Raw genomic sequence first — 27806 nt, forward strand, 5'->3', positions numbered from 1 at the left:
TTCTTTTAAAATTTCCAGTTATAATAACAGTTTATTGCTGGCTCTGTGCCTTTAGGTTTCTGAAGCATCTTTTAAGAAATTCACTTTTTGTATATCTTGTGCTCCCAAGCTAATGCCTTTCTATTGATTAAAAATCACTACATTTGACAATGGATTTTGAAGTGGATAGCATTACATTATCCTATTATGCCCTCAACACTACACCACACACTATATCCTCTTGTTACCAGGGTTTTATCCACTTACACTGCACCCAACAGACAGCTGGGTATCAAGCATGAAAAAGAAATTCCGTTCCAGCCCATGTGCCGGCAGTCTTTTATTACCCTGTACTCGTTGGCCAGATGCTAACATTAGGTATTATATAGCATGCCTGGTGCTTCCATTACTCATGTATTAACTCTCTATCACACCCAGATTATCTTCACACTTGCTGATAGGCGTCCCCGCCCTGGGGGCACGCTAGTCCATAAAGGATGTGGGCAGGAAGGATAGGCTTTCACCACCTCATGTCCAGAGCAATTTGAGGGAAGTACGAGGCGACGCGAAGAGTTCAATGCTGGGGGATAACACTAGTCAGATTGGCTCATATAGTTGGAAGGGTTTGAAAGGATCACCGGGCCGGAAAGACACTTTTAAAGATGATCTTGGGTAATCTTTGCCATCGAAGCCTTTCTGCTAAAAGGGTCATTTTGAACTGTCATTATCATTGGTTATAGGAGATCTTCGGGAACATTTTGTGGGGATCTGTTTTCAAGCATTCAAAATTTGAGCCAACTATATTGTGTAATAGCTAACAAGGAGAGAAGTCACCTCTACTGGCAGAGTAACGGATCAATCTAAGGCCACACCGATTTAATTTGTTGGTTCTCAAGAAATTTTAGCAAGTAGACATCATGAAAACAGAGTGTTGGGAGGAAAACTTGCATCTAACTCTGTTCACTCCCTAAAACTGTGTGTACCAAGGTACAGACTTCCCATCAGACTCATTTTCATGTTAATATTCCAAGCGAGCATTATTTCTTTTAAGATTAGAGAACCAAGAAATTCAATTGGTGTGGCCTAACTAGACATAGATCCACAACAAAGAACCCAACACACCCTTCATCAAGATTAAGTAAATGACCTGGTATGTCGTCGCTATAAACTTGCAACCTAACTCTTTGCAGCAGCCTTGATGCTAAGGTCACAATTCTCAACCCCGGTCCCCGGCCAGGCAGTTTGCGGGAACGAAAAGTATGATTTAAAAGACAATAAAACACACAAAAGTTGCAAAAAATTAATCAGAGCACAATTTGTGTATATCCTTGATATGAATTGTTTAATTTTTGTTCATGCAAACAGCCTGGCCAGGCTCCGGTTTGGAAATGTGACCTCAGCATTAGTTGGCCAGGCAGACTTGGTGACCAGCCCTATCCTAGGTGCTGAATCACGAACTGTTCTTACCAAATTCATATTTTCGTATCACAGGACCACATTTATCTTGTATCACAGTATCCTGAACCTTGATCATACTAGTAACTCCACTTTTTCCTGCTAAGCTCAAGTAAAACAAGGACAGATAATTATAACTAATAATGTAAATCCTTACAATTGGAGCGAATGAAATAACAAGTCTATACTAGCCTACAATGCTCTTTTATACACATGTACTTGTATGTTTTTGGTCAGAAAACTGATTCCATAAATAACTGCATGTTAGAAAGTATTGCAGTAAAAGTAAATGATCAATTAACCTTAAAATTTCACAATGAATATGGAAAAATAAACTGATGTGTTCAACCAAAGACACAGCTACACGATAGAAATTTCCAGACATTTTCCTATTCAAATAAAGGCAACCATTTTCCCCAATTAAGATCACATCAATTACCGCATGACATGATAGATTTGAGAATGATATATTTATGACCAGCATAATGGCTTTGTACCAACTCACACATTCCTATATGTCTAGCACCAATCCACTTCACACTCTATGCACTCTGACTAATCATTATTACCAGTTTTTGACGGAGCAGGTGCAATGACCATCCAATGCCCTCAACCTTTAGCACACTGAAGAAGTCCCTTTTTGGCACCCAACTCCCTATTGGTTACAGAATTAGGCAGAAGGTTAAAATATCAACCCCACCTCTAACAAAGCTCAGACTACATACATGTACTGTACATACCTCGGAGAACACCACACACTGCAACCTGATGTATGCCTTAGCCATCTCTGACTGGCCTATGGAATGCTATGCTAGCGATTGATTACTTGTCAGCTGCAATCTACCATCCACTTGTTCCACCCTCAGATCCAGCACCGGTGGAATCCTTCTGACTGGAGGTGACTGGAGTGGCATTAGATATTCCAATGGGGGGAGGTAGTACGAGGAGTGGGCTCTCCGAGATTACCATATTCATTATGCTCAATCCCATAGAAATCCCACCAGCCGAGCTCTAGCGGTATTGACTCGCTCATGATCATTAGAAAATAAGTCCCTTCCAAGGGATGATCCATCGTAAAGCTAGAGGGGAGTAAAATGGAATGAGAGATTATGTCCGGTTCCATTCTACATTGCTCGCACATAGTAAAAGGAGTAGCTGACCTATAGTTCTACAGCTAACCAGTAAATTGTAAAAGTTTTTTTTTTGCCTTGAAACATTTCTATTCCGTGGTTAACGATCCAACGCTCTTGGAAATGTAATAGTTCTTTTGTAAGCTGAGCTATTGTTCATGGAGTGGTGGCACTTAGAATCTGCACGCCCAGTCGGCGCAACGACCATCATTTCGCCGTGATTTACGATCAGAGCCATAAGTGCCCCAAAAGTGTCCCATTGTAGCAATATAGCGACTTTCGTGAAAACGACATTTGGTGTAGTTAAGTACAGTTTATGTATATTTCATGTCTTCCCGCCTACGGGGGGTATTAAGAGGTGTTTATCAACGCTGCGCTACATGAGGCGAGAACGACCGTCCCTTCGAGCATGCAGACAATAAAAACAAAGCACCGGATTTATCACGAGGAAATGCTGAAAACTGGGTCAGCTGTTGGCATGTGATAAAAGCATTACGCATCTTTCAAAGAACATTTTGAGCCAGAAATGGTTACTTTACAGTTCTTTCACTGACGGGAAATATGACAGAAAGGTAAAGGTCGGAGCTGAATATTATGAATTTCCTGTTGTAAAAATAATTGACTGTGCAGCTACAATGGGGCTATACATGATTTCAAGCAAGAGTTGTCAGCTGCATTGTTTCATCATAATTCTTGCAACACGATTCAGCAATGGGGAAAGCAATTGTCTACTAGAATTGATGTGGATCATAGAACTAAATGGACACGACAATAGGGATATGAAAAAAGGTACACAAGTCATGGTTGAAGCTGGTAAATACATGTAGGAGAGACACTAAGTTAACTGCATGCTTTGGACATATCAGCTTTGATACAATATAAAGTGAATATGTTAATATTCGATTTTTCTACATCCAAGATTTATAAAAGGCGTGTTTAATTCTGCTTTAAGCAAATTCTTTCTGAATCTGTAAAATGCAAGTTTATTTTAATAAACACTTAAGTCTAAAACTATGAGAACCAGGGCCAGGGCAATGCCAAACTGATTTCTTGGACCATCTTTACTTTTCTCTGGTTCTAAAACAAATGGGGGAATTGATGAAGACCTGGTCCAATATAGTGTAACATTGGTTCAAAGTCAGGCATAAAAATTGGTATTCTACTGAGTTGACAAAACCTCTAATCATACAGAGGCTACTCACTTCAGTCATACAATGTTAATGACTTACAACCATGAATGCTGCTTTGAGCAGTAAATTTTAGGGTCGACAAATTACAAATCGCAGTAAATGCAGCAAAGGCTTAATGTAACAGCTTTACAAAGAAATCACTGTGCGTGACGAGAAAATCTTCCCTCTACATCAAAGCCAAGGTACCAAAAAACTCTCTATCCCAAACATCCATTGAAGACTGGTTAATGTAGGCTATTACTTCACACTGGTCATTACCTTAATCCCCCCTCTAAGGGGAATTAGACATGGATTTAGCTTTAAAACATGCCATGTATACTAAATGCACCAAGTTGTCTTTTAGGGGACTTGGAGTATGCAACCAAGATTTCTACTACATTCACCAAAATTAACCACATTTGCCAAAATGGTATTGTAGCCGACTTAGTTTGTATTTTGCGGCAGTTTGACTTCAATGTGAAAATTTACCATAAACTTGTTATCAATTGACCAGTTAGAAGAATGTTTTAAATTACCCACTCTGAGTCAATATGGTTTTTCTACTACATTCACCAAAACGCACTACATTCGCCAAAACACTACCATTGCCAACTCAGTTGGTATTCTATGGCAGTTTGCCTTGGATGTGCAAAATTACCATAAACTAGTTATTTATTGACCAGTGAGAAGATTGTTTCAAATTACCCACTCTGAAATCATTTGGGTAGTTTGTTCAGGATGGAACCAGATGCGCAATTGCTGTAAAATGTAGCGGCTGAAAATAGGAAAATTCTATTTTCCAGTCAGTTGAAGACTGGCTGGGAGTACCGTACCGGAATAGGCAATGATTGGGTGGCATGGAGAGGTAGCAAGAGGACAAGATTGCCCCCTCCCCACTACAGTATGAGCTGCATGTGGACACAAGCGTGGAGAAAGCCTCAGAAGTAAAATATCCCCAATTTGCATGATGTGCAAAATAACTAATAAACTAGTGGACGTACCCACTGATAAGTATTTAATACCAGGGCCACACCAATTTATTTTCTTGGTTAACGGAATAAAAAAAAAAACTTTTTTAAATGCTAGATTGGAAAATCAACTTGAAAAGAGAATCTCAGAGGAATGTTTTAATTTGGTGCAAACAGTATCAGGGAGTGAACAGGGTCAGGTGCAAGTTTTCACCCCACCCTTCTGTTTTCATGATTTTGTTTGGCTAAAATTAAAAATATATTAACCAAGAAATTAAATTGGTGTGGCCCAGCTGAAAAAAAGAACAAGGAATAGTAATGTCTTCAAGTACCAGAGTTACCAACCTAGGATTGATGTGTTAAAAAATTTGCATCCTAGAATTCCCAAACCCCGTTTTTGATCGGAAACACCCATTCTCGGGTCTTTGCCTCCCGTCCCTTTTACGGAGTCGGGACAAAGTGCACATTGATTGGAAGAAGGTGTTAATTGCAGAAAATACGCAAGCGTGTCCGTATCCTAAGGGTTTGGTAATACAGTATCTACTACCGTAGCCACACAGCTCAATAATTCTGCACCTGAGCTCTTCTTTTCCAAATATAAATCTATCAAGACTCTACATCTTTACTTTGTCTCCTCTCTATTGGTACAACATGGCGCTAAATTGGGTATTGGTTTTATTTGTCAGTGACTAGTTAGTGGACTGTCTGTTTAAGGTAGGATTGGTAGTGCCAAAAGCACCTAAAACTAAGCCTGTTAAAAGGAAATGACAAAGAATACAAATAACAACAACACAGACATTAATTTTGAATAACGATAAAATCATTTGCCAAGGACCACCTGTTCTGCCATGCCTTCCACTTGGTTGAAAAAACTTAATAAATAAATCTAATCTATGCCATCTGCATCAGAAAAGCAAAGGAGAAAAGCAAGATATCTTTGTGCTAATCATAATCATGCAACCAAAGCTACAGATTCAGAGGTCATAAGAGTCAGAAAGGCCACCCCAAAGAATGATATGATAATAGCAGTAAATGCCAGAGGCATAATTTTCAAGTTTGGTCAGCCAAGTGTTACCCCTGTTGCTGCAGTGTTGCTGCTTTAATTGGCAAACTGGAGAATTAGACTTTGAAATGCAATTTTGTCTTCAGTCAAGTAGGATAGGACTTTAATCCCCGTATCTGTTTGGGCTCGTAGGAATAACTACGGGGCACGCTTTAAGAATTGTTCAGTGATTTAAGATTCAGTTTTGACTTTTTAAACATGACAAACAAGTATCAGAGCACACCAGTTTTGAAAGTGCTTGTATAAGCTCTGGAACTTGTTCAGAAGAAAGTTGTAGCACCGAGTTGAAGGCGAAAACTAGTAGGTTTCTTTATAATGGTAAGGCATATATGAAAACAAGATAGGGTGCATGGTATATCATAAATCAATATCGTTGTCATAACTGTGATTTCAAAATTGATGTTCGATATGAGGATAGTTTGAGCCAATACCATGATGAGGTGTTCATTGAAACCTATTTTCTTTGGCAAAACAGAATGAAGAAAGAAAATAGCTGAAGATTTAATGAAGGTCTGTTTTAAACAACTGTTTTTGATCATACAATCATCTATCTTTCTGTAATTACAAATGTATGTTACAGTCAGTGATGTGCACAATTGGAAATCCTTGAAATGAGCAATATTTTCCCTTCAGCTATGTGTGTTTTAAAAACCTTTAGCACACTGAAGTAGCTGTTTGGCACCCCATTCTCTATTAGATAGCAGCAGGGAGAAGGTTAAAAGAAACTACAGTTTAAGACTGACTTTCTCAGATAACAGAAATAACAGACGGCCTAAACAGGTACTTCAATTTGTCCGGCCTTATTGAGAGTAGGCACCATAACAACAAAAATCCTCGCTAGCCCTAAAAAAATCCATACGCTGTCAGTTCCGATCCCAACGGGGGAACACCGTTCCTTTGTTGTCGCCTACATCGAACCGATCTTTCAAAGGAAAGGGGCTGAAGCATCCGAAACTTCCTGAATCGTAATTGCGTTGAGACATCCCAGTAGGTGGTGGATTCCTTTGAGGACTCGAACGTTTGCCTTTCCAGAAACCAATAAATAAACTCATGGCCCATATCGGGATACCGCCTCCCTTGGAGCCGTCAGAATTAGGCGGAGAGAAGATCAATGTCATACGTGAGAGTTCAGACAGTGTCGACGAAATTGAAAGGGGAGTCGAGGGATTTCAGAGCAGCAGTTGGTTAACACTGGCAGGTCAGTCCATGTTGGTTTACGGAAGCCGCTGTGATATAAATCACATCCGAACACTTTCTCGGCAGAAAAAAAAATGAAGTATGATCTTGAGTGTCATCCATTGCAATGTCATACGTTATGTCCAAGCCATTGATCCATTTTTTTATCAAACAAAAAATGAAATTGGTGTGGCTGTACAGAGATTTCTGCTCAAAACCAAAGCTGTACCCGAGGGACAGTGAAAATACACCTTTCTCATGCGGCAGATCTAGACATGATAGAATGAAAACGAGACCATTGTGGCAAACATTAGACCAATCCTAGCTGTCCATCACAATTAGCAGTTCAGCCAATGATTACATGATAATTAGGAAATCGACTAATGAGGAAGTGGCTGCAATTCCGTTGAATATCTGTATTTCTTTGTTTTTATTTGGCATTTCTACGTTTTTACGAAGAAGGGCAGGACTATGGGATCAGCCAATGTGGCTCTAAATTGCTGTGCATTACACCAGTTATGATAATTGATAATTGAATATCATATTTCAAAACTTGTGCGATTTGGGAGGAAATCTTACTCTGTATATTATTCTTGTTGCTTTGCCTCATTGGCTTTGTCTTCTTTCTATCATGTCTGCCGCGTGAGAAAAGTGAATTGGCTGCGATAAATCCATGTACTGAGATTTCTGCTGAAAACCTGGGCAGTACCTGAGGGACGGTAAGAATTGGCTACGATAAATCCATGTACTGAATGTCATGAAGGCCGTTCTACAAACTAATTTCATTTCCTCGTCGAGGCCTATCAATTACCAAATGGGATCGGAGTACACACAAAAACAGCCATTCATAATCCCAGGCCAATTTCACCAGGGATCATCCACAAGTCATTTCTTTTTCTAAAAGAAAAAGCATTCCTATACATCTATTAGGTTCTTGCAATTTTGTTAGAAACATTTTCATAATCATACTATAAATTGTAATAAATATCTAATTATAATAATAATAATAATGTTAATAATTATAATAACAGTTAATAATTATTAGATTAGATTGATTGCATAATACAGTGACATTTATTACGATTAAAGGCATAACTATCATAATGGCATTAAAGATGCAGGCACTTGCCCTACATATATCTGCACGATGCAAATATGAAGGTGTTCTGAGTAAAATGCTGCTTCAGTTAATTGTCTGGACACTATCAACTTCCATTAACATTAATCTGCTGGGTTTCATATATCCACCACTTTGAAAACCAGTGGGTTTGAGAGATCTCTACTGCAGCACAGCTAGGTGTGCACAGTTTAGATATACAGGAGTGCTTTATACTGGTGGACGTTGGGTTGGAGATCTTTTTAGGGTGGTGGAATTATGTACCCTGGTGGAATTATGTTAGTGGATTTTACCTGTTTTACGACATAATCTTTTATTACTCCCCCCGGGATCTGTCTTGGTTCGTCCCTAATTAAGACAGTGCAGCTTTAATCGGGGTCTGCCCTTAATTCTGTTCCCTCGTTGATTGATACCGTCCATAATGTGCAGCATCGTTCTGCGCTCATGTTACAGTTCAAATCTCGGCGGCAACAAATCACCACAATTTATGGTTATTACGATCATTTTGTACCTAACATTCCGACCCCACTTGTGGTTTAATGTTACAACAATTACGGGTAATGGTTACGGCGACTTTTGACTGGGTACTTAAGCTATGATTTTGACCTTGGGGCTTAACTCCCCATCTTGATGAACGTGCTCAGTAACGAAAAGGAACGCGGGAGCCTCGTTTCGTTCAAAGTGCAGCACGATTCTTTGTGGGCATCGCGGTTCATGGTACACGCTTGGACAATATACAGTACACGGAATAAAGCTTGCATTTATTGTTAACTGTCAATACAGCAAAACACCGCTGGGCAGGACATATATAACAAGGCTACAGGACAACAGGTGGACGCTAAGAACAACAGAATGGACACCAAGAGACTGGAAGAGACCTGGAGAGGGCACCCCAAAATAAGATGGAGTGACAATCTAACTAAACAACTGGGCGCATGGACCCTACTAGTATATGGCCAAGAACCGCTCGACAGAGGAAAACTTGGAGTCTGACAAGGGAGGGGTTCCTCCAAAGGAGTGATGATACCCTGGAATGATGATGATGATGATTATTGTTAACATGCACTGTCTGTATCCTTTTTATATGGAGTTTCATATACATCGTTTCTTATACGTTCAATTTGTTTCATGTTGCAATTAGCCCTCAAGCAAGAATTTGCAAATCAACTTCTATTGTTATGTTCAACCCTTTCTGAAACAACATTTATAGTAGTCTTGAAGCAACACCCCTATGTAGTGGAGGTTTAAGACATTTTCATGTTTGTAATCATCATTCAACAAAGACTGTACCAATAAAGATTAACATTTTGCATTTTATATTTGATAACATTTATGGTACCTACTGGTACAAAATTAATGAACTTTCGTGATAAAATTTCCAGTCACAATTTGTTAACCATTATATATATCTTTATTTATTTATTTATTTATTCTTTGGCTCAGGCCGCGGGCCCATATTAAAAAAGGAACAACAGAGACAATGTACAAACATCTACGTAAAACAATAACGACAAAGATATTACATCAAGTAGTGTAGAAACGAGATGGCGGTAGTACTAGTCGACAATAGTAGGGCCAATGCCCGCTAAGTGCAAAAACCTCAGAATTGCATAGCAGCTGGATTATACCGTTGGCAGACGCAAGGAGACGCGTCACAAATGAATGCGCCAACTTACGCCGCCTGGCGTCGAAGCTATCAACTCGACAGCTCGAGAAGAGTAAAGAGTTACTAGTACTCCTAGGCTGAGACATTAACATCTTAAAAGCGTCATGGTAAGCCACCCGGAGTCTCTGCATTGCACCTGCACTGTGGTTGGTCCACAGTTGTGCGCAGTACATAGCAGAGCACTGAGATATAAAAAGGATGCGCTTCACCTCTGCCGAGCATAGGAAGAATTTGCGGGAGAGAGAATTTGCTTTAGCGTAGAGCTGTCTAGTTATTTTTCGAATTGAATCGTCATCAGAAAGGTTGGGGGTAATTTGAAAACCCAAGTATGTGGCCGAGGGAACGTAGGCCAGAAGGGTACCGTATAACTCCACTGAGGGTGGCGCACCATTCAAACGTAGGCGGGGGCATGGGAAATACATACAATTGGTTTTCTTATCACAAAATATGACATCATTATCAGCACCAAATGCCTCACATATACTAATTAACTTTTGTAAGGCTTTCGCTGAAGGACAGATAAGGCATATATCATCTGCATACATTAGGTGGTTTACGGAAACATTGCCAATAAAACAGCCCACTTTGGCACTGTTTAACTGGTCGCTGAGATCAGCCATATACATGTTGAATAAAATTGGAGACAATATGCTCCCCTGGGGAACACCTGGAGCTGAAGCTGAAGCTATCAGACACGGTAGTCCCCCAGCGCACTCTGAAGGTCAGCATATGAAACCAACATACGATGATACGTACTAAATATACAGGCACTCCTCTATTGAGCAGTTTGTTAAACAATGTATAGTGGTTAACACGATCGAAGGCTTTCGAAGCATCAAGAAAGCATACAAAGACTGGGGAGCCTCGACATTTAAAGTAAGAGATAACCTCTTTAAGGGCGAAGATGCACATATCAGTCCCGTGATGCTGTTTGAAGCCAAACTGGTTCGCTGGAGTAGATATCATGATTGCAGAAGAATTTTGGCCTCACTTGAGCTGACCCTGTAATTCGATCTGTATATATAGGTTTGAAGAACGATTCCTTTTCAAGAATTCTATCAGCATTTTGGTAGAAATCATTTCGAAACAAGTTTGACCTGTAATTTCCAACACAAAAATAGGTGTTGTACAGTCAAAAATTTTGGTAAAGTCCAATTTTTGTGTTGGAAATTACAGTTCAAACTTGTTTCAGAATGATTTCTACCAAAGAAAACAGAATGATGAACTTTCAAGCTAATTCTAGCAGCATTTTCCTCCCAAACTACAGGCCTCCATTTTCCCGAGACTACTCCCCTGGCAGGCCGCCATGTTTGTCCAAACAATATCCTCTCCCAGAGAAGTTATTACTTTAGTTTATGGCGTATTTTACAAGGATGCATGGAGCCCAGAACTCCCTTGTGATTAAAACTGACCCCTTCCCCTCGGCCCTACACATCAAAACCACTTCCCGCCGAGTGGGTGTTCCATCACGGCGGAGAGCGATCCGTCTTCGTACGCGGGAAGAACCCTGCGTTTGTGCCTTGAGGGACTGATATGATGCTACCCACAGGATTACCGACGGATCACCGTCTGTCGCGTTCCGTAGAAAGCGGAAGACGATTCATCTCCGTGTCTGTCCCAGCAGGCTGACTCCGTATATAAGGGGCTCGAGCGATACACAAGACTTATGAACCGATTGTTATCTCCAATTCACCAGTCTGATGTCTTGAAAGGGAGCTTCTTGTTTATAGAGATGGGCTGTCAACAAGACAAATAACATAACCACCAATTTAGTCGGATAGCTGATATAAGTCACTTTATATGCTAAGTTCTCTGTTGGAAATGCAGTGTATAGAGATACCAGTTTTCTTTTTTTATTACATGTATCACCTCATTCATCGTTCCAAATTTGTTACACTGTTTCAAGCAAGTTGTGAGGTACACATCAAATATACACTAAAACAACATGCCATAGCGCGACAATTTTCGTCTTCTGGTTGGTAGCAAATCGATCAGAATGACCCATTATGAAGCAGGGCATACTCCATGGACAATTCTTTAGAGAAATGTGGTAGCATGTTGTTAAATAATTGCTCAAGATGCGTCTCTCCGCAACCACTTATTACTCTTGACTTTCTGGTCTACCCCTTACTAGAATGGAGACTGTTGTGACATGTTACTACACGATCGCCTATTTTCTGACAAATTTCAGGATAACAACATCCCAAACACACATACCACACAAGCCTACATTTGTGTATGTATACGTAGATAGCCAAGTGTTGAAACCTAATGACAAATTTATCACTCACTGTGGACTATATGTTTCTTCCAGTAGTTAACACTTTCCAGTTTCTTAATTCACACACACACACACACACACACACACACGCACACACGCACACACACACACACACCTATGCCCTATGTAAGAACATTGCCTTAAAAAAACTGTTTCAGCAAAAGCAACAGCCACATACTTGTATTGCAATTTCTTATGCTAACACAGCTTGAAACCCAACAGTTCAGACTTATGATTACCTACTAGCAGATATCAAGTAATTCATCTTGGAGTCTACATTGCATGTAAGCCATACCCATGGGCAATAATCCCAGTTGTATTACATGGCCCAGAAAACTATTGCATAATTTGTACTGATAAGATCAAAGTTTTCGATGCCAAGGGGAGGAATACATGTTGCTTGAGTCATGATCTAGAAACTACGTACACCTACATGTATAACATATACCTACAGTAGAAACTTTGATCAGGAACTACCACTGTTATTTATTACTTAAGGCATAGCTATAAAAAAAGTAATATTCCATGTAAAGCCTTTCCCCACTGACGTAGGCTGTAACCAAAGCACATCAAGCCTACTAGGAGGTATTGTAAGAGGGAATGTTGCCAATATTTCCTTCAAAAATATAGTTGCTATCAATTATAGTGCCTAACCAGTGTGAACCCCCTGGACATAGCCGCTTGGAGGCGCAGTGTGAAGACTAGCCGACTGCTGCCCACCCATGTGTCAGGGACCCCGGCAGCAGTATAATCAAATACTGGATACTACTAATTATAACAAATGCTGCAGATACTGCATTCTATGAATCTGGTCGGTGGAAATGCCAAAGGGAGATGACACAAAAAAAGAGGATTGTTTACTGTTTCTAACCTTTCTTGTTGTATCTTTGATTGTATGATTGTTACACTGTTTTGAAAAAGAAGAAATTTGAAGAAAAAAAGTGCAAGTAGAGATTTCACTAAAGCACAACAATGGATGGCATTTCAGCACCGTGTTGATATTGATGAAGAGGAAAGTATTTCGTTTTCATTTATTACATTTAGGTAACCTCAGTATGTCAATCAGAAACTTTCACACTTTATACAGTGGGACAAATGTAGTGGAAATTGTAGTGGTAATGTTTTTATTTAAGAAATTCAAAATTCATTTAAGTGGCATGTACATGTATGCACAGTAATCATTTGATTGATTGGTTTAACGTTCTCCCTTCTGACTAGCCCCATGCAAACAGCTAAAATAGCATGCTGAAAGTTAAAATTTTTAAATGGGGATGACAAATGTCACTAATCTAGCCACGATCAGATGAAAGAAAGGAAATACCATTCTTGTATGGACATGTATAAACAAGACACAGACATCATAACAACTCACAAGTCTGACCCTTTGTTCCCATACTTCCTCCATATTCCAGAAACAATGACTAAGTGTACAGGCTTCCGTCACAACAACCAGGAATGTTAGTGTAAAGACAGACATTATAACAACCCAAAAGTCTGATCCTTTGTTGCCATACTTCCTCCCTGTTCTTGAAACAATGACTAAGTAAATAGGTCTCCGTCACAACTACCAGGAATGTTAGTGTAAAGCATCAATAATAGATCACAAAGCAAGAGAAGACCACCACTGCATGTTGAATGTTGGATAGTGACAGCCACCCCCAGCGATGTCTCTTTGATGGAACAAAAGCCCGCCGACATCACCAAAAGACTTCTTTGGCAGAAGAACAAAGTCTGATACCACAACCTCTGACAGACTTAGCAATACAGGTAATCCATTGTCCACTGAGCAATGCCAGACTGGTACAACTACAGATAAACAGGTAAAGCAGACATCTTCAACTGAGGTGAAGCATGATGCTTTTTCAAGTAGCTAGTGGTAGTGCAATGTGGCTTCACAACGGCTTGCATACTTAAAGCCAAGCACACTGGGTCAATCCTACTTTTCTCAACTTTATTTTACAAGAAGAGGTTTGGCGCCATAAGTTCCCTCATACATGGGGCCACCGGCTTTACATGTACATCCCCATCTGAAAGGAGTATGAGACACTTTTCCTTTTGTGCCAAGACCCGGGTGTGACCCAAGCAAGGCTCCACAGACATATGAACCAGATGCGGTGGGAGGCAACCACTACATTACACGTACTTGACCCTGTCTTAAGCAATATCTGCCACAAGAAAATTAAGAACATTCTAAAGATCCACACAGTTGTTTTCCAGAGTTCACATCATAAAAACTGGGCATGAAACATGGTTTATGGATTGTTTGGCCCACAACCTTCCATGAAAAACTGACATGAAATCAAAGAGCCCACCAGAGACACAGATAAAAGTTCGGGCGATGGTCGGTCTTCCCCCGAGCGAGCCTGTAAAAGTAATCAACCGAAAAAGACGCTAACCAAAACCATGAGCTGTCATCCGACTTGATGGACCTACGGTGTGCCGGTATCTGCAAGCCTACTTACGTAAACATTGCGGCCTGAGGTTAATAAGTGTTTTACAGTAGCGGGAGAAGTATATGTCAGTATTTGCATGGAGTTGTGAGGGGAGGGTATCACTACTAGAGCCGCACGCCTCACCTCCGGTACCCTCCGACCTTTTCTTTGTGAATCAGGCGAGAAATAGGCCTGCAGGGGTTAATGTTGACGTGACCTCATAAATACTGATTGATTCAATCAGAATGAAGAATTGTTCAGAAAGAACACTGCACTCGCAGGATAAATTGTACAATTTTCATACATTGTTATTAAGAATAAGAAGTCTTAGATACAAAGCTACATACAAATGTATAACAAATGAAGCTTATGAATAGAAAATAAATAGGGAACGGGAAACAAACCTGAAAGAGTGATAGAGCAAGTGAATGTGAATGAAAATGAGAGAGACAGAAAGAGGGGAGGGAGAGAGAGAGGGAGGGAGAGAGTAAAAATCCACTAGCAACGTCTTAAAATGGTAAAAGCATGTGAAAATGTAGAGTTTGCGAAAGTAAATGTAGATTAATATATCTAAAGATGTTCTTCTCATGAATAAACAGCAAAACTCCAGTAGGCAGAAGCAGAATAGGAAATAAGCTCTTCTCCCATCATTACGATGTTACGATGACAAGCAAGGCAGGTTAATTGCAATTGGCTGTCATAAATACAAATGGGTAACATCTAAATGCATGTATTCCATGAATACAGAGTGTTCTGCTGACTGAACAGAGGCAAAGACAGATGAAAATTTGAAAGCATGGTAACAGTGTTGTTTAAATATATTTATGAATGGACTTGTTAAGAATATTGAAATATAACCTTCATCAAATCCAAAAAGATCAGAACTTGTGTTAAGAAAGTTAGAATATTTTTATCATATAATAATATAGATTGTTATGCTGTCCATGCCTAACTTCATTGTATATTGTAATGTCCTGTCTTTGCCAGCAGAGCTAGCCCTTTGTAATAGCCCCAGGAGCTAGTTGGGCAGGACTGGCTGTGTGTGCTAAACAGTCAAACCAATAAATAAACAAAATCTAATCATTTCGAGTTTCTCAGAAAGATCTACCCACCTACCAAATAAAATCAATCCAAGCATTCTCGAGTTATCGTGTTGACAGACAGACAAACACACACACAAATGCTGTGCAAAACATAACCTTTTCGGCGAACTTCAAGGTAAAAAAAAAATTGTGTTAAACTCTATTGATAACAGTCAATTTCGATAACGTATGCTAGCCCTTATTGTATTGTATTAGTAATTATGATGTTAAGTCTTATTCTATACTTCCACTTTGTGTTATGCTACCGAATTCTTGCCATACCTTGTACCATGTACAATTGTCGTGCAATAAAGTTCTTCTGTATGTTTCATTGATATACCTTCATATTAGTCAGTGCAGGTATACATGTACCTCAATTTTGCCAGCCATGCCTAATGTGTACGCACAGGGAACACTCAGAAGCCTGGTCGTCCCTTAGAGCCGCATCCCTCAAAGTTAGCAATGCAATTAAGCACTTACACATCTGGAAGGCCACACATGAATAGTTATGCTGATGTGCAATATTAAAGTAAGATTCTGCATGAGCGGAATGATAAAAAGTTACCGACAAAACTTTTCCAACTTCGTGGACTTTCATTTCTTTTAAAAAAGGGTTTGCATGTATCATTTTCATTGCTTACTGCAGTACTAGACCTAAATGAAATACACTTAATGTCCTCATGGCTCGGATATATTTCGGAATCTTCATCCAGCTGTGTACAAATGGCTTCACAAAAGGGTACTTCACTAAAAAGTAGTTGAATATGGACTTTCATTTCTTTTAGAAAAGGGCCGGCATCATCTTTGCTGCTTCCTGCAGTACTGGACCTAAATGAAATACACTAAATGTCCTCAGGGTTTGGATATGTTTCGGAATCTTTATCCAGTTGTGCACATATGGCTTCACTAAAGAGCAAAAGTCACAAAGCCCGAAGTGAAATGTTCCCTTCTTAATGAAAACATTCTGACGGATTTGATCCCTCCCCATCAGTTTGCTGAGCTGTTGAAAACATACCCCGCGCCCGGGCCAGCCCATGACGGATGGAGACTGGAAGGATATGTCCCATAAAGTTGCTGCGTTAGCTCGAGGCCCCGATACATCACCGCCGATATTCAATTTTAAAGAGGAATCATGGAGAAAGCTTTAAGTACATTCCTGGGACTCGCAATCTTTCACCATCTCTGGCTAAAACACTTCAAGGGTGAGCTGGCATCGTATAATGAAATGTGTTTGTACAATGCACACAATCTTTGGCAAGGGCCATACATTGTTAATGAGGCACGCTCGACTGCATTGAGATGGAAAGCAATATGGCTTACTTCTCCAACATCAACCTAAATCCTAGAGTGGATTTGTTTGCCATTTCTCGGAAAACAGGAAAAGCGAGTATCTGACGTAAAGCGGATGTGTTGCAAGATGTGCTATTCAATTACAATGCATCATCTTCCACTGAATCGCAATGAATACAACATAGCCGTGTTTGTTGGTGCCAAGTCATGGCACATGAAGAGATGCACAACCCCTCAAGTGGATTTTGTTCGCCATTTCTCAATAAAAAGGAAAAGCAAGTATTTGCAAGATGTGCACAAGATCCCTTCAGTTGCAATACATCATCTTCCGCTGAATTGCAAAGAAAGCAAAATAGATGTGTTTGCTGGCGACAAGTCACCGAACATAAAGAGACGTACAAATCTTCAAGTTTGCCATTTCTTGATAAACAGAAAAGGCGAGTATCTGACACACAGTGGACGTGTCTGCAACATGTGCACAATCTTTCGCAACATCCCTTCAATTCCAATACATCATCTTCCTCAGAATTGCAGAGAAAGCAATATAGCCGTGTTTGTCTGTGTCGAGTCATCGCACATGAAGAGACGTACCTTAAGTGAGTCAGCGATGATTGGTGGGGTAGAGCTTGGGTAATATTGACTCTGACGAATCGTTCCATTGCTTCGTCTTCGGGTGCTTCTGCCGACATGATGTTCAATTTTGAAGTCAAATTTATCATTCGATGGGGCATATCCAACGCCAGTCTCCCGGACTGACATGACTTTTTGATGAGCCTCGGGCAGTTGGGCTCTCGAAATCAATATCAAACTTTGCTTGAATTATGAAAATGATGGGGCCATTTGTTATGCAGTTGCAGAAAGTAATCGAAAACTCCGATGCAAAGAAATGAAATCTCGAAAAAGGATTCATTGCAAGGGACATCAGGTGTTCTACTACAACATCTTCTTCAGATTGTGTAACATGCACTTCTTTCAAATACTTGAATTATGAAAATGATGGGGCCATTTATCAAGCAGTTGCATAAAGTAATCGAAAACTCCGAGGCGAAGAAATGAAATTTCGGGAAAGGATTCATTGTGAAGGATATAAAGTTTTATACTACAACATCTTCTTCAGATTGTGTAACATGCGCTTCATTCAAATACTTGAATTATGAAAATGATGGGGCCATTTATTACGAAGTTGCAGAAATTAATCGGAAACTCCGAGGCAAAGAAATGAAATCTCGAAAAAGGATATAAGGATATTAAGATTGTGTAGCACACATTTGTTTCAACCTGCATTCGATGTGAGAAACAGCTAAAGCACATGAGAAGGTTGCTCTACACATTTTTCTTAAGGACATTTATTCTCATCATCATCAACATCATCATCATCAGTCCTCCTCATTAAGAGGAGCAGCGAGTTTATTCTCCACAACTGCTTGTCATTCATTGCTTCTCAAACTTCAAATACTTTTCAAAGGAACATTTCTTGGGGCAGAAAAGGTTATAGAACTATTTTAAAGGTCCACTCCCAAGTCACAACTACTACTTCTTGTGTTGATGAAAGTTAGACATCCAGGTAATAAGATACACCAAAAACACTTACTCAAGCAACTGGATAAAATTTTGAAAAAAGTGAGACGTTTCAGCCAGCATCCACTGTCTTTTGTCAGTGACTAAAGGGAAGAACCAGGTTTTATACCAAAACTCTGCATACAAACTTCTCCTTGTGGTTTGCCCCCAAAAATTCGTGCAGGAGAGGTGAAAAACCCTGTCATCGTCCTGGTAACGACTAGATTGACAGATGGTCACAGGTGCAATAGTGGAGGCGGGGGGATATCATGTTCACCGGAGCGCGCGTAATGTCCAACTCTCGTGTTGAACCGAACGGGAACCCAAAACGGTCCTCCAACGTGATGTAATATGACAGTTACATGAACCAAGCCGGCACCACACTATTGAGGAGCACTCTTTCGAAAAATGGACCAACTCTGAGCTTCACGCCTGTCTTCATTCAGTTTGTTACATGTCAAAATGGGACAAAATCGGTTTCGTGTGTCATGAATTTCGTTCTTCAATATAATTGTACACTAGAAGATCTACACATAGACATGGGAGTACAGCCGAACCTGGTGTGGCAACCACCTGAGGCAACCACATTAACAAACATTAAAACAGTCCACTCCATTTTTACATAGTCCAGTCCAGACACTAGCATTGAAGTTGATAGTCTGCTCCAAGCAATGAGGGATAGAACCACATGGACTGCCATCAAGACTCGCGACCTTCCAGTCTCGACATAAGCAAGTAAGCAAGCAAGCAAGTCCATTTTTACATAGTTAACCCCACCCTGTCCTCAGCAACCATCTTTCCCCAGTCCCTTAAGGTTGCTGAGGACAGGTTTGACTGTACTAGCAGCGTAATAATCATGTGATCCAGTGACTCTACTTTTAAACCATAGGGCTGTTAATGTCATTGTAATGGCTAATCCTTGCATGTTACTGGCAGGTTACAGTTCTAAGTATGGGACCTCCACTACACAATGCCATGTATTGTACAGTCCATTTATTGTTCTGATGTATAGTTGTAGAAGACCTTATGGAAGTCCCTGTAATTCTGTTTGGTCAATCAATGAAGATTACAAAATACATGCCAAAAGGTAAAAAGAAAGTAAATTTTGTAAATTCTTAATAGAATGTCCTTCTTGTTAAAGGAGGTGAAAAGATGCCATGAGACTGGCTGGAGACCAAACATGCTGGACTTCTCTAACATATGACCACAACATTGCACCAAGAAGATAAAAGTATTACTTACTCTGCCATATATATCTAAGACTTACTTTTTTTTCTTTATAGTCGCTACAGTAATCCTACACATGAAGGAAACATGTGTCCAAGACATCCAGTAAAAACCTTTCCATGTCAGCCCTCTGCTAATGTTGTTCCAAGAAGATAAAAGTATTACTTACTCTGCCATATAAACATTTAGCTATTAGATACATCAAGGTCATTATAATGTCCTTGGATACATGTATATATGGCAGAGTAAGTCTTAAAGACTTAAGTTTTTGCTTTGTAGTCGCTACAGTTGAGCCTACACATGAAGGAAACTTGTGTCCAACACATCAAGTCAAAACCTTTCCATGTCAGCCCTCTGCTACAGTTGCTCCAAGAATATAAAAGTATTACTTACTCTGCCATATCTAAGACTTGAATCTTTTTTCTTTATAGTTGCTACAGTAATCCTACACATGAAGGAAACTTGTGTCCAACACATCAAGTCAAAACCTTTCCATGTCAGCTCTCTGCTAATGTTGTTCCAAGAAGATAAAAGTATTACTTACTCTGCCATATATACAAGTATCTTAAGTTTTTTCTTTATAGTCGCTACAGTAATCCTACACAGGAAGGAAACTTATGTCCAACACATCAAGTCAAAACCTTTCCATGTCAGCCCTCTGCTAAATGGAGCGTGGAGCACATTTCATCTTTATCTTTTCTACATGATATCTTTTGAATCCTTGGACAAGCTTTGTCTACAAACTCCCATAAAAAGCCAGCATCCTGGATGTAATACATCAATCATACATGTACGTACTCAAGACTGGCCAGAAAGTCTTACAGCGCTTAAATCTCCCGTTTTCTTGTACTTCTTACAACATTATGACGCTATATAGCCTCTTGGAAGACTTGGACGTACTTGAAAAGTGATAAAAATTCTACAGACGGCGGAAGGGAGATCTGAGAAAGGACATTTCCGTCTGCTTGTAGAACGACTAATGGTCTGATATTCTCGGCAGAAACGCATCGGCCTGCATGGACATAAGGTCGTCTATTTGAGTCAGAAACTTAGGGTCCCTTCACGCTTGCATATATCAAGTCCGTATGAGTTGCATATTCAATTGACATTTCTTTGCTTTAGGTAAAGTTTGCGGCCGAAGAAGCCATTTTTTTGTTTGTTCAATAACCAGGCTGCACAACTGTGGGTCAAAGTGGAATCTTAACAACTTGTTTCCTCCAGACTTTACCTAAACCCAAAAAATTGTTTATACACAACTCATACAGACTTTCGCACAAGTGTGAACGGCCCGGCCCTTACATGTTCAATGAGTATGACTGTGTATCTTTACTGCTTTTAGACTACTTTGGAAGTATTATAAATCATACTGCAATTAAGCCTACTACAAGGTAATAAACCATTCACTTATCAGTCTACAGTCAAACACTTGCGACAGAATGAGCCTTCTCTAAACTTTCTTGCCCTGAGCAATCACTTCAAATCCTCACTTAGTCCAGAATAAGTCATTAAAACTTTTTAATGAGCATCATCCATTTTAGCTTCAATAAAAACTCCCGTCAGAAAACGTCACACATTAATCCAACACCGACAAACGTCTCACTCACTCACTCTCACTCATCCTCTTGCACGTGGTGCGTAGAGCCAACTCGCTTCACAAGACTTCGCCATCTGCAAACGCTTATTACAATCCGTCATAATCAGACTTCCCATTATACTTTCTTCCAAATACCCTGGGTACACGACAAATCAACATGAAATATCTACAAGCGCCTGCCCCGTATTCCTGACGGAATTTCCTGGGATTCCCACCGGGAAGGCTGCGACTTTTGATTTCGGGGTGAAGTGACAGATGATATATGTGGCACAAATATCGCTAATGTCGTATGACGCATGGGAAAGATTGCGTTAATACATCATACAGGATGAACCTTATATAAAACAGCAATAAAGGCTGGTTTTGATGCATTACGGCTTAATTAGAGTTAAGCAAGAAAGGCTAATGAGTAGAATATCAAATCCGAGAATGCGTTATTTCTGTATTTACTACCGGTGCAATGGCCTAGTGGGTAGAGTGTTTGCCTGGCACACGGTAGGACAGGAGTTCGATCCCGGCCGGGTCATACCAAAGACTCTAAAAATGGTACATACTGCATGCTTTCTCTCCTTAGCACTTAGCATTTGGGAAAGAGTAATACATGGAAGTTAAACACACATCACTACCAGCAGACTAGCCCCCTGCTGTAGTGAGCTGCACAAATGTGTGGCCCAAGGGCTACAGAAATGTCTTATTAAGAGTCTTATCAAGATGTCTGGGAAATTTTAACTCATATCAACATTACTATCCTATCCTAACTAATTATGGGTCAAATCAGTCTTCAAAACAACTCTGCTTGTCACTTGTATACCATATCATAAACCTTGAATAATTTGACTATTCTGGGAGTATCATTAATCCTTAGGTGTTAATAAGATGTGTATGCAGCTTCCTTTAAGTCATTCCTTAAGACACACGGCTTCATTACCAAACAGCCTTAAACTTGTAATTCTCGCTGCAATCAAGACTCGTAAAACCTATTTCTCATAAACAGTGCCGCATGTGCATTACAATCTGTTACATGTCTCATACCTCAAAATGATCGACAAAACCCACACATTCTATATATATCAAGATTATGGCACAATGCTATAGTTTGAAATTTTTGAGTTGGAGAGTTTGAAATGTCAGAGAATTCCCCATCTACATACTTTTTGGCCCAACACATGTGTCATCTAATCTTGACCCATTTTTTCCCTTTCTTTATCAAGTACAGCCCTGTACAAGACATGTACATTGTATATTTGACAAAACCCCAAAATTCTATATAATACAGTTGCTGTACACTGCTGTGGTTTGCATTGCCAGAGACTTTCCCCGAGTACATCTTTTTTGCCTGACACATGAATTGTGCCATCTAATCTTGTCCCGTATGTTTTTCTTTCTTTTCCCTTAGTACAGCCCTGTATATTTGACAAAGCCCTCACACTCTATTTACTGTATACACTGCTGTCAATTGAAATGCCAGACAGTGTCCCCATGAACATATTTTTTGGCTGACACATGTGCCATCTAATCTTGTCCCATATTTTTTCCCTTTCTTCTATAGTACAGCCCTGTTTATTTGACAAAACCCTCATATTCTATATACGGTACAATGCTGTGGTTTAAGATGCCAGAGACTCTCCATGTGTACATCTTTTCTGCCTGACACATGAGTCATCTATAATCTTGTCCCATATTTTCTTCCTTTCTTTAGTGCAGCCCTAACTTCCCAAATGGTCCCAACAAAGAGCGGAATATGGAGACAAGTCCTGAAGAGTGATCACTCCTTTCTCCCGTTTCCTCAAAGAAAACTGAAGATAGTCCTTATGTCTCGTACGTTTTGACAACGAGACAATAGCTCGGGGCGGGATTACACAATAACGGGTGCTCCATAGAAATGGGGGCCAGCGACGATCCTCCTCCCTTTTCTTATCATACATGGGGAGAGAGACTGCGCGTGCCGAGATAACGTTGGTTCGTGTCCAGGTGATTTATCCCCCGGACACGACACCAGAATCAGTGACATTTCAAGCCAAAATTGATGTGTAATAAGCATTGCCACATGATAAAGTGGGTTCAGGGCAGGGATGAGGAAGTTCAGGCAGCAATTTCTCAGCCATTCTGCATCGATGTGCGCCGAAACACGACCTTCTGCCGCTACAGAAACATAACTGCATTGTGGATGGAAAGAGTTCAATTATGGAAGTGCGCCGTCGCTGCATTTCTGCCCCGAAAGTTCAGGGAATGGAAATTGGGAGGAACTTTTTGTTCTGCTGCTGCACAACGTTAACACAGGCAAAATTTGCCATTCAGAAGTAACACAATTTCACTGTGAATTGTGACATATGAAATTCTATATTTTGTCAATTTGCTCAGTATGATACAAAAAGAAATAAGTTATTATGAAATATAATTTACAATTTTTCTTTGGGTTTTAAGAGTCTTAATATGAATCTGAATACAAAAAACATTCAGGTGAAACGCAATTGCACAGTGAAAATTGACATATGAAATTGTAAATTCTGTCAATATACTCAGTATGATACAAAAAGAAATAAGCCTTTATAAATCATATAATTGCCAATTTTTCTTTGGGCTTTATCAGTTTAAGAATATCAAATCTAAAAAAAACTAGAAAACGATGCGTTTTCCAAGAAGTAAATTGCAATCCAGATATTCACATTTCTACAACAGTAATAAAAAGACAGCACACACACAAAAAAAATCACAGAATCACAGTTCCAGTCATACGAGAATAAAACACTTCCCCAACATTGATTACATCAGCGGTAGATGGTCACGATGCGTTTTCCGAGAGGAAAATTGCCATCCAGATTGAATGACAATTGCAGCCGTGCGACAACATTCTACGCTCATCAAAACCAATTTGTTTCTCAACAGCAATAAAGCGTCCTTTTTTCTCGCCGGATACGGCAATCACCGATCTGGGGACTGGCGAGAAAAGGCTATTTAACTCACTATAGGTTCCATTATGGCTCTCCATTGTATGTAGGGCATTTTCGGGCGAAGATTAAGACATACAGACACGATAAGCACCTGGTAATAAAAATCCATCACCGATCTTTCGCGGGAGAAAATGACATGCAAAAGTTGCCATTTTCGCAGCGTAATAAGCCGGCTGATTTACGACGAATGCAGACGTAAAGAGAGGCATTCGGCTGGCAACGCGGCGTCTATGGCTATCAATAATACATGAAAAACAGCCCAGCCTTTTGCGAAACTGCACTCAACCAGAGTGTATATTCCAGTAAGTGGAATTTCAAGCAACTAAAAGAGGATTGAGGAGTCTACAAATCATAAGACTAAGTTTGCTTCTTTATGCTTTCTTTCTCTTCTGTCTTTAGAACGATGTATCCACTCTGTTATTCAGCAAACTGACTTTCTTTTCCTGTCCTGGGATGATACGTGATGTCAGAGATGAAGATGACCCAAGAGAATATCATGTATCAAACGTCCACAGGGACTACACTATACAATAGAAAGGTGAAACTGTCAGCCAATGTGAAGCTGACTGCTACTGTGACATGCAGCATCCCAGGGGGACCATGAGATAAGCCACCCAACATCCCTTTTATTTAAAAACTCCCTGCTTCAAATAAAGAGACATGAAACTACCAAACCTTGACAAAGAGCAGTTACTATTTTAAGAAATCTAGGAGCATTGTCTTCCAATTGGAACGAGTGTGCGTATAAAGAAGATATCGAGCAGTCAGAAAGTCGTTAGGAAAACAGCAAATAGCCATCAATTTCCGCATGTAATGATACTATTTACAAAGGGAACAAACTGCTTGACATGGTAGCAATCAAAGCATCACAAATGACTTTTGGAACCCATTCTTCCCTAAGTGCGTGCAGTGGGAGCAAATTGTCATTAATGTCCTAACCACCGGCAGAACAGAGAGAGGCCTCGTTTACTAGAGGTAAAAATCAAGAGTGATGTCCAGCCTGCTCCTTGGCAATCACGCGCGCCAAAATCAAGATCCATGGACACCGCAATCAACGCTAAAAATTCTGGCCATTTTGCTTCTCAAAAACACATTTACAAGGAAAAACTACGCTTCCCCATGGATATTACACAATGTCAAGGTCTAGTGGAATACGTGCTTCCTAGAGGAGGGTAAATTTTACACTTAAACGAAGAAGGAAATAGCAAATTAGTGAGAAAGGAGAGTCAGGCATGTAAACAGTGTCCCCGAGAGCTAGTCAGAATAGTCCTTAAGGGCTCTATTCCTATAATTCAAATAGGAAAAACTAACAAACATTAACAGTAGAGGGAAAACCGAAATGGAATTCTCAAGGGAGTGCACCAAACGGAGGGTAACAAAAATGCGTCCGCCTGGAACTTGGGGACGGTTCGGGCGGCTGAATTAGCATGATGTAATTCTACAAAATAATGATAATGATACCCAACATTATCACCAGTACATGATGACAATACCCCGATGAGATCAGTGATCAGTTTCCTGGCCTTAATTTCTTTAAAGGGCACAGTTCGAAGAGGGACAAAAGAACTAAAGAGAAAGGAGAGAGACTTATGCTGACCTCAGAAATAGGAGGCGGAGGATCTTCGTACCACCACATGACGTCCCGGGCTGGAATCCGAGAAGAAGTTCGTTGAACGGTTCGAATACTTCGTCAACCGGATCAGCTTGTTCCCCAGCCAGACGGTCGGCCTTTTCTTCCCGTATGAAAAGCGCGCTAAGTCAAATCACCGCTTATCAATTATTATCAAGTTCCATTATTCTAATAGCCGTGCGACGCACGTCATTGGCGGGATTCGGTTGCGGCAGGAACGTACGGGCGGCCGCCGAATGGAAGTGTGAGGCGCAAAATCAATAGGCAACCGCGGGTGATGACCGCAGAGAGCACTGCGGGGGGAAATCAATCGTCCGGCTATGTGCAACATTCATCTGCTCCGGAACGGAAGAGATACAAAATTAAACGAGTTCTGACACCGCCCGCTTCCAAAACGGTACGTCAGGGACTCTCCCAATGGGCTTGCGGCATCACTCGTCAGCGGGGAATGGCCCCCACGAGAAAGAGCGTGATTACAGATTAAAACTGCGGCTCTAGCTAATCCCTCGACGCAGCCGAACCTTGGCAGGCAGCGGGGAATAGCAGATGGAACGTGACAATACCAGATAACAGCATTTAATTTCTAGCTTCTGATGTATCTCTTACTTCTGGGCATTAGTGTCGGCCGCGATCGAACCCTAATACTCGCATTAACGCTGCGGAACACTTCATTATGATAAAGCTGGCGCATCTCATTATCAATCCCAGTGTGTATCCGGGACATACTTACAGAGGATACAGACATTACCATGGACTTAGTCAACTTTGCGATTCTCATTCAGAGGGAAGAGTAAATATTGGAAATGTGATAGGGGCAGAGAACAGGGGCTGAATAGTAATGGGGATGTGGGAAACCCAGGGGGAAAGATGGTGACAGGAATGGTTAGACACTGCTGCAGTGATGGGGTGAAAATTGGGAATATTGATAATTCATATGGGTTAAAATTGTGGAGAAGATATCAAATTTTCTCACCAGTCACCATTTCAGAAAATAAAGCTTTTTTTAGGGGAGAAGCAGTTTTTTATTCAAGTTTACTGTTCCTGAAAAAGAAAAGATTTAGAATTGGAACAGACCTGCATAGATTAAGATACTGGGGCCTTGTTACACTAAACAAGTTAAAGGTACTTTTCAACATAATCTAGCTATAACTCAAAAGTCAAGACCCATGTTGAAAGGAAGTTTTCAAGGTAATATTATAAGTTCTAGATGACACACAAAGGATATCATGGAAACTTGCCCTCTCAATCTACACAGCAAACAATGATAGCTTGTTTTTTAACACATCCATGATAAAAATTATGTATAATTACCATTGAGTACATCTTGCATAACTAGTGGGTGTAGGACTAGGTAAGACCAAGTAAAAGAGGGAAAAACAAAAAAATATAAATCTTATGAGGTTTTTTCTTTAACCTTTAGCTTACTGACGTAGCCATTTGGCACCCCTTTCTCTATTGGTTACAGAGTTAGCCAGCAGGGAGAAGGTTAATTCAGATTGCATACATTATAAATCTAAAGAGATCCACATATTTTGTCCTTTCCTGTCATCCTATCTAAACACAGATTTGGAGAAATAAAATATTCATTGCCTGCACTGAATCACCTTGACACCTTTCTCTTGCTGAAAGATACAAATAGCCGAGCTGTAATTTTCGTGCAAACTATTTTCCTGGGGGCTGTTTTTCAAATGGCAGTACTGCCTGATTTAATATTCCCTTTGCATCGGACTGAAAAATGGACAGCGGACCACATTATATCCATCAATTCACACAGTATTTTACAGTGACAAGGATTTACAGTATTTACATGAATATGCCATCTTGAATCATTTTTAAACTGAAGATGATGGAAGGAAGGAGTTGTAAGCTATTTGTTGAAGCTATCTTGGACATAATTTTGTGGCCAAAATGTAAAAATTCACACAGTACAACAGTGACCAGGATTTACAGTATTTACACCAAGAGGCCAAAAAGACAAATGATAAAGAATTGAAGATGATGGAAGTTAGGAGTTATTAGATTTGCCCAAGCTATGTTGG

The 27806-nt window shown here is 40.1% G+C and overlaps 1 protein-coding gene across 3 annotated transcripts in view; it reads right to left on the bottom strand.

Annotated features, from left to right (window-relative positions):
* LOC136445847 (G patch domain-containing protein 8-like) overlaps positions 1-27806 on the bottom strand; it is a 196899-nt gene that overhangs the window by 75697 nt on the left and 93396 nt on the right. Inside the window, exon 1 of one of the 3 annotated variants that reach the window (XM_066444018.1) lies at positions 25735-26498. The exons of the other annotated variants lie outside the window; for them this stretch is intronic. Within the exon in view, the coding sequence (XP_066300115.1) occupies positions 25735-25773 (39 nt within the window). The 5' untranslated portion in view covers positions 25774-26498. Of the gene's footprint in view, positions 1-25734; positions 26499-27806 lie in introns of those variants that run through there. 3 annotated transcript variants of the gene reach the window in all.

The sequence above is a fragment of the Branchiostoma lanceolatum genome, chromosome 12 (assembly GCF_035083965.1).
Source record: "Branchiostoma lanceolatum isolate klBraLanc5 chromosome 12, klBraLanc5.hap2, whole genome shotgun sequence".
Classification (NCBI taxonomy): domain Eukaryota; kingdom Metazoa; phylum Chordata; class Leptocardii; order Amphioxiformes; family Branchiostomatidae; genus Branchiostoma; species Branchiostoma lanceolatum.